Source organism: Eschscholzia californica, unplaced genomic scaffold, assembly GCF_041429995.1.
Source record: "Eschscholzia californica isolate CP2 unplaced genomic scaffold, dmEscCali1.0.p SCAF_4, whole genome shotgun sequence".
In the NCBI taxonomy this organism is placed as follows: domain Eukaryota; kingdom Viridiplantae; phylum Streptophyta; class Magnoliopsida; order Ranunculales; family Papaveraceae; genus Eschscholzia; species Eschscholzia californica.
Genome location: NW_028238461.1, coordinates 26,579,208 through 26,587,226, shown reverse-complemented (window position 1 = coordinate 26,587,226; position 8,019 = coordinate 26,579,208). Strand labels below are relative to the sequence as shown.

The 8,019-nt window shown below is 37.4% G+C and overlaps 1 protein-coding gene across 3 annotated transcripts; it reads right to left on the bottom strand.

Moving 5' to 3' along the window:
• Positions 1–1,035: 1,035 nt before the first annotated feature.
• On the bottom strand, positions 1,036–4,727 carry LOC147543915 (cyclin-dependent kinase F-1-like). Of its 3 annotated transcripts, none has more exons than XM_086636531.1 (3): positions 4,487–4,727; positions 2,861–3,356; positions 1,036–2,223 (listed from the first exon to the last, which is right to left on the bottom strand). In XM_086636531.1, exons 2-3 carry the CDS (start codon positions 3,344–3,346, stop codon positions 1,294–1,296), a joined length of 1,416 nt encoding a protein of 471 aa, XP_086492657.1. In that variant the 5' UTR covers positions 3,347–3,356; positions 4,487–4,727; the 3' UTR covers positions 1,036–1,293. The 3 variants fall into 3 exon arrangements, with proteins under 3 accessions (XP_086492657.1, XP_086492655.1, XP_086492656.1); XM_086636529.1 differs by having other exon boundaries at positions 2,861–3,363; positions 4,487–4,705; XM_086636530.1 differs by having other exon boundaries at positions 2,861–3,862; positions 4,487–4,568.
• Between the last annotated feature and the right edge of the window lie 3,292 nt (positions 4,728–8,019).

The window sequence follows — 8,019 nt, the reverse complement described above, 5'->3', positions numbered from 1 at the left end:
GACGAGAAAGTAAAGAAGCAAACGGAGAAGAAGCCGCAGTGTGAGGTCGTTGGCGCCCTCGTTCTTCACACTGTGCCCTCCACATTCATTGCACTAACTACATGTATTCTTTTTTTTTTGGAAATTGACTACGATCAACGATAGTCATTACATTTGGCATTGATACATCAAAGATGTGATAAGCTCGATAACCGTTCATTCAAACTCTAACCAGGCCGTGCCTATAGCCCAACTAAAATATGGCCTAAAGCCCAACTACATTATTTATACCCTAATAATCCTAATTCAAATAACCAAAGATTCCACTTTCTCTGGGATTCGAACCTAGGGCCTCCAGGGCTTTCTGGAGCTTATGTCAACACCTTGGAACCACTTCGGCTACCAACTGTTGACACTAACCACATGTTATTCCAATGAGAGAAGGGGAAGAAAGGTAAGGAGGAGAAAGAAAAGAAGAGGAAAATAAGAAGGCTCGCCATTAGGAGTTGATTTGGGAAAGGGAAGTGAGAGCCAGTCATGTTCTTAGCTTCTCTTCTTCAATCCTTAAATTTGAATAGGCTGTAAACAATTGGATTAGAGTAAAAAAGAGTTTATCGGGAGTTATCCACAATCGTCTCAGCTCGACAACGGATCCCCTGGTCAAGATGAGGCAATCGACTAGGTGCAGACTGTGGCACAACCTGGAGAAACAAATAGGTGATCAACTAGGCGCAGTGTGACACATCCTAGAGAAACAACAGGAACTCGCGTCAAAGAAATTGGCGAGTCGACCCCTTTCGGACCTTGCACTCCCAGCGCTCCTTTAACAACATAGCTAATGATGTTACAAAATACATTTTTCTATTGAGTTTGAAGCATATCTGATGTAACACTCACCTAAATACGAGTTACATGCACAGAAATTTCTCTTGCTACTATGATGTACAAACTGGTTGAGAACATTGAAAATTGTATAGATTCGAAGGATTAAAACTTGTTCATCAAAATAACAGATATAGGACTGAATTAGAACTAAGTTAAATACTACATACAAAATTTCATGAATCACTCCAACCTAGAGAAGTTTTTATGATATTAAGTTCTTATTCTGTCACACAAATAAGATAAACAGTACGAATATTATCAAATAAAGAGAAAGAAGGGCAGCTCGGACATTACCCGTCTCAGTATTTGGCTAAGCCCAGCTTTAACATGTATACTTTCTATAACTGACACAAACTAGATTCTTTCTATGACAAAGTAACCAAAACAATTGAGAAACTGAACTTCAGAACTCACCTTTGAATTTTACACTTAAGGAAAGCGAATAGAGAAATCAGTACCTCGGGTAGAGACATCGAGGCTACTAAAGTCGTCAAAGTCAGAATCGGAATCCATGTCTCTGTTACACCACTTCCCTAGGGAACTCTCATCTTGCCCACTGTTGGTTAAAGGAACTCTCAGTTCATTTATAGGAACTGGTAGTGGATCTTCATTAAAGTAACTTTCCTGCAAAAGTTCCATCGGTGTAGCTCTGCTTGTTGGATTATAACAGACGAGTTTTTGAACAAGTTGGATTTCGTCAGGGGAACGATTCGGAAGACATACTTGAATACCCAATGGATTTTTATTATCGTTGAAAAAGATTTTCCCATAATCAGGAAGTTTTGTACAGCCAGGCCAGGTTTCCTCGTTCAAATTACCTAGCACATTGATGATCTTGCTTAGCTGATCGATATCAGATGTTCCTGGGAAAAGGGGTTCTAAACTTAGAAGTTCTGCAAAGATGCACCCCAATGACCATAAATCGATTTCTTGACCATAATCTACCGATCCGTATAATAGCTCAGGTGCTTTAAACCAACGAGTACCAACACAGGAGGTAAGATCACCAGATCGATCTTGTTCATGTTCTTCGATCTCGTGGGTGTAAGAACTCCTCAAAGGATCATCTCCTAAATCACTTGCTGTACATGTAGCAAGACATGAAGTGTTTCCATCATGAACATTAGACTCCTTGTCAGTTTCATCTACAAGATCGGTAGCTTTTATATGATCTAATTCTCGCAAATAATCTTCTTTACTGACAGTTTCCTGCTCTTCATTTCCAGAACCTTCTGGAAATGGAACTTCCAAATCTGAAAGAGCTACAGTTTGTGGGAGATTCAATTCTTGAGTTGGGGAAGTGTCCACCGGAGGATTAATGCTCCCAGCATCAAAACTAGACTCTAGAAGCATCCTAGACTGAAAAAGGTTAACAACAATTAATAGCGAACTTCCTTACTAGATAAAATAAAACAAACTTTGTACATAGGAAGGCTATGAGATTTTTCTATATAAAGATGCAATTGTAGAGAACTAAAGAGATCAGAAAGTATTCTCGAGACAAAAAGGTAGTTATCATCAATTGTTCAAACAGAATACCAACAAATATGGGTGATTGAACTCTGATTAGAGAAGCAGGTAGTTATCATCGATATGTTTATAAGAGGGAAGACTCATGTGGGAGGGGTAGAGAGAAAATATTTGGACTTGGCCCGCCCCATAGGCGTTGCATTTACAAACATATCGATGCATAAACCAACAATTATACCTATTTCATAGTGCGGCAAAAATCTCTAAAGAAAGTATCGATGCACCCTTATGTAAGGTACATTAACCTGAACATTTGCAGTATTCTGAAAGATGGAAACTCATATAGTTGTTCTTGTTAAGTTACTAGGGATATCAGATGTTCTACCACACCTCATAAAACTTACAGCGACCACTATTACATGGTAAACTGAAGCAATGATCAGATTGCAGCTCAAAATGCATGTATTGAGACAAGTAGTTCAGTTAGGAAAGAGAATCAACATAAATGGAAAACGAGTAGTAGTACCTGTCCGAAGTCTGCCAATTTGAGAAAACCATCCTCTGAAATCAAAAGATTGGCAGGCTTCAGATCTCGATGAACAAGCGAACTCCTATGGCAGGCATCAATACCGAGCAATATCTGAATCATCCACCTCTTAATCTCGCCTACAGAGAGTCCACCCTGCCAATTTTTCTTAGCTTCTTTGATAACCGATGCAAGATCAGTCCTCAGGAATTCAAGTACAAGAACAGCATCCTCATCTTCCCGCCAAAAGTACTCAAACATGGTAATTATATTTGGTGAACTTTGGAGCATGTGAAGTGCTTCAATTTCTCTAAAAGCACTCTTGTAGTCATGAATCTCTTTAAGAGCTACAATGAGATTGTCAGAGAGCCGACGAGCTCTGTAGACGTCTGAGTAAGCCCCATAACCAACTCGTTCCAGGATCTCATAGCGCTGAGTTATCTCTGTCCGGCTGTAGATACTCCAGCTTCCAGAATGAGCCGCCATGGATGATACTCTGAATTCTGTTCAGTAATTCAGGGACAAATTGCCATATAAAGATGAAACAAGCCAAAAAAAATTTATTACCCATTTCAGGGGATTAGAATTTTGGATCAGTAAATGATGGTAAAGCAGAAAACTCTTAGACCCATCATATACACCACAGACAAAAGAGTCCATTGCCGAAACTAAAATAGTAATACTTAAGTTTTGCAAAATGGGTTGTTGATATTTTTGTTTTAAAATAAATTCGACAATCTGGACCCTGTTTTGTCAAACTAATGTGGATTTTGTTCAGACGGTAGCAAGTGAAGGGCTGCAACTGTTAGCAGCATAATAAGCAGGCCCTGTAGTCACAAATACTGTTTTTGGATTCATTATCTACAACCCCTAGGCTTACACAAATAAATGTTTTAAAAAACTTTCATGGCGTATACATCGAGCCGCGCATTGAGGCGAGGAGGTCACCTGATGCCTCGAGGCATAGGTCTTTGACCTTACAACGTTTGTATCTAAAGTCACCTGTTATTTTTGATTTGTTGGGCAACACAAAAATATTAGTATTTTGTGTATTAAATACAACAACATTATATTACGGTAGTAAAGTATAAAAAGGATGCTATATTTTTACATAATTAATATCATTTTCCTTCAGAAAAGAAAAATAATTAGTTTACGCCTTTTGCGCAACAAGGTTTAGACCTCGAGGCCGGGCGCTTTGAGGTGTAAAACCATATTTTAAAACATCGACACAAATAACTCCATCACCGGAGCCAAGTCCCAGAGTAAGTAGAGCACATAAAAACTAAAGAAATCAATTAAAATTAAAACTTAATCCAAGCCATTAAAACAAGTTTGAAAAGGAAATAAAATAAATTGCTCATAAACCCTCCCACTAACATCAAAAAAGAGAAAGAACAAATATGTAAACGAAAATGATACAAAATATATTCTCTATGGCATTCATTCAAACATTTGATATGCAAACTACCAAAAAGATCCAAGACTAGTAAGAAGCAATCAGTTTATTCATAAAAGCCAGCGACAGTGTTAATTCTACCCATAACTAAAGAAGCTCAAAGGTAAAAAGAATTCTGATCCTATCCAAAAATTGAAAAGGGGAGAAATTTGTAATCAGTGAATTACCTTGGAGTCAGTTAACCATCTAAGTAAGAGGATTAGTATGGAAGAGAGATTAAGAGTATAGAGAGAGAGACCGAAATCGCCTCTGCTAGAGAGAGAGACTGCTACTTCGCCTTTGACAGTTTGACTGATTCTAGATTGCTGGGCCCCGTCTTTTTTTTTTGTATGGTCACAACAAATAACAGTAATAAAACATGGCGTTTGGTTGAAATTATTTGCCACAAATTTTGAAGGTACATCTTCCAAAAGAAAAAAAAAAAAAAAAAAAAAGGGTCGGTGGTATATAAACCAAACAATAATGCTGTTTGGAGCGAAAGACAAAAAGTGACTGAGTAGCGACCCAATAAGATGGTGGCCAATACATGAACAACTAAATTTCTTAGACGGACAACAGAATTAGGTGGAAGTAAATTTTGTTGGAGGCCACTAAATCTAAGGATCTAAGCTGAAATATCCAACCTTGTTATTTGTTCTTTATGATCATCATCTTTTTGGATTACAAACGACCACCATTTTATCCGGCAAGACCACCACTAAATCTAGCAAGGGCCATTTTCTCCGACCATTACATGTGTTGAGATTCTTCAATCTTCATCACCCCCTTCTCATGTTGAATCTAATGTTCTTTTTTTTACATTACAATAAACCTTTTTGGGGGAGTTCCAGTCATGGAAAAGTATGTGATTTTCAGGTATAAGTGACCCTTCATAAATTGTGGAAACAGAAGATCACAATTGCATTCTATGCAATCCAATTAATTGTGAGAAGAAGAAGAACAGATAGTACTAATTTTTCATTTTGAAGTTTGATTAAAGGTTTATAGTCAAAGAAGGGGATGAATCTTTTCTTCGACTGGAGTCTCCGAAGCCCACACTGGATTATGTAGAATCCAACAAACCCTAACAACATAAGCAACAACATGTTGAAACCCACTCCATTGCTGAAGCAATTTGCGGGAATCATGGTCAAACAAACCCTCAATAGGTGAAACCAAGTAGTGGTGGTGGTGGGAGGTGAAACCAGGTAGTGGTGGTGGTGGCGGCTGAAAATAGGATGAAGATGGTGTGATGAAGATTAGGAAGAAAAAGAGAAGGGAGAATTTGACATACACCCCCACTATTATATGAATATTAGGACTACACCCCCACTTTTTAAAAACTTTTGATATACACCCCCACCTGGACGGAAACCGTCAACTCAGAGTTAAGTTGGGTGTGTGTGAAACACACGCGCCAACCATGACGATTTTACCCTTTTGTAGTTGTTGAAATATTTTGAGCGATTTTGACATACACCCCCACTATTATATGAATTTTTGGACTACACCCCCATTTTTTGAAAAAACAAAATTTTTCAATTTGCCCTCCAACGATCATCTTTTACCTCTTTTCTTATAAACTTATTTATCTTAGACAAGCTAAAAGATCAAAGCGAAAGAACTTATTTATCTTATATGTCAAATAAGATAAATAAGTTCCTCCCATATAAGATAAATAAGTTCTTTCGCTTGATATCCCAAATAGTTCCTCCCATCTTTTCTATAGTTTGATATCTCAAATAGTTCTTTCGCTTTGACCTTTTAGCTTGTCCAAGATAAATAAGTTTATAAGACAAAAGGTAAAAGATGATCGTTGGAAGGCAAATTGAAAAATTTTATTTTTTTCAAAAAAATGGGGGTGTAGTCCAAAAATTCATATAATAGTGGGGGTGTATGTCAAAATCGCTCAAAATATTTCAACAACTACAAAAGGGTAAAATTGTCATGGTTGGCGCGTGTGTTTCGCACACACCCAACTTAACTCTGAGTTGACGGTTTCCGTCCAAGTGGGGGTGTATATCAAAAGTTTTGAAAAAATGGGGGTGTAGTCCTAATTATCGTATAATAGTGGGGGTGTATGTCAAATTCTCCCAAAAGAGAAATGAGTATTTAGTTTTAGATCCTTCCATTTGATGGTCTCAAACTTAGTTTATCTACCCCCAAAATGTGTTTGTCCACCTAAAAAAATTGGTTGTCTATATATTGGTGGCCAATAAGATGCCACTTGCTTCAAACACGTGATTCTCTCTATTTTATAAATTTATACTTCGGTCCCATATCTTACCGTGTTAAGAGTTAAGTCCCTCCACCAAATAAATGATCTGGACCGTTCATACTTTCAACGGTGCAGATTATAACCAAAGAAGGTAAACCCACGCCAAGCTGATCTCTCCCTCTCTCTCGATTTTAGTGTTGGAATTTAGATGCCGCCCTACTCTCTCGCTCTAAAAAAGGAATTACTCTGTTTATCTTGAATTCCTTGGATATGATCCAACACCAAGCCAAAAAAATTTCTTGGTCGCCCTAAACTTCATTTCTCTGAAGAGTTGTTCCTAAAATATAAGCTGAAGCTTTAAGTAATATTTCTAATTCAAGCTCTGTTTCACCACCAACTATTACTAATTTCTCATTTTTATGTTCTTGTGGTTGTTGGTTTTTCTGATTTAAACCCACTTTTTCTTCTTCATCTTCTTCAGAATTTGTAGTTTCTGAACTTTCTTCATCATTAACACCTTTGTTCCTAAGCAAAAATATGAGTTCCTCTCGAGTTTGATGTTTCTTCCTCTATTTTCTCTGTAATCATATTACTAATAACTTGCTTCTTTTTTCTTTTTTAATTTATACACATAAGAAAACCATAGCCAAAATCCCAATTTCAACTAAATCTCCAATTACAATACCAACTATCGATTCGGGTTTCAATATATTTTTATCCTTTCGTTTAGACCCATTTGCAGGAGCAGAATTGTTTACTGTTGAAGAAGATGAAGGAATCTTACATAGATTTCTTAGAATTTTTCCACACAAATCCGGATTACTAGGGAGCGAATTTGTTTCTTGAGAGAGATTGGTTTTGGTTTCAGGAACTTCTCCTGTCAGATTATTGCAAGAGATATCAGTTGTGGCAAAGGATATCAATTTGTTTCTTGAGAGAGATAGGTTTTGTTTCTTGAGAGAGAGAGAGGGAGAATTAGCTGGGCGTGGGTTTATCTTCTTTAGATATAATCTGGACCGTTGAAAGAATGAACGGTCCAGATCATTTATTTGGCGGAAGGACTTAACACTGAACGCGGGAAAGTATGGGACCGAAGTATAAATTTGTAAAATAGAGAGAATCACGTGGTTTGAAGCAGGTGGCACTTGGGTCGCTACTCAGTCGCTTTTTGTCTTTCGCTCCAAACAGCATCACTCTAGACCAAAATAATTTCAAAAAGGGTTTAGGGTCCACTCTTGTAAAAAAATGGATTTTTAGTCCTTTTGCTCTTGGGTCTAAAAACCATACTATCTATAAAACAATTCCATTCGTGTCCCATTTGCACGGGATTTTAAATTGTGGGGCCTGACCGAAAATTCCAACAACTTAACTAACCGTGAATTTGGGATAAATTATAGGAAACAAAATCGAAACTTTCCCAAAACGAAACGTTTCCAAAAATCCTAACCTAAATCTTCGAAACGCCATTACTAGAAACTAATCAAACGTTGAAAAGAAGGAAAT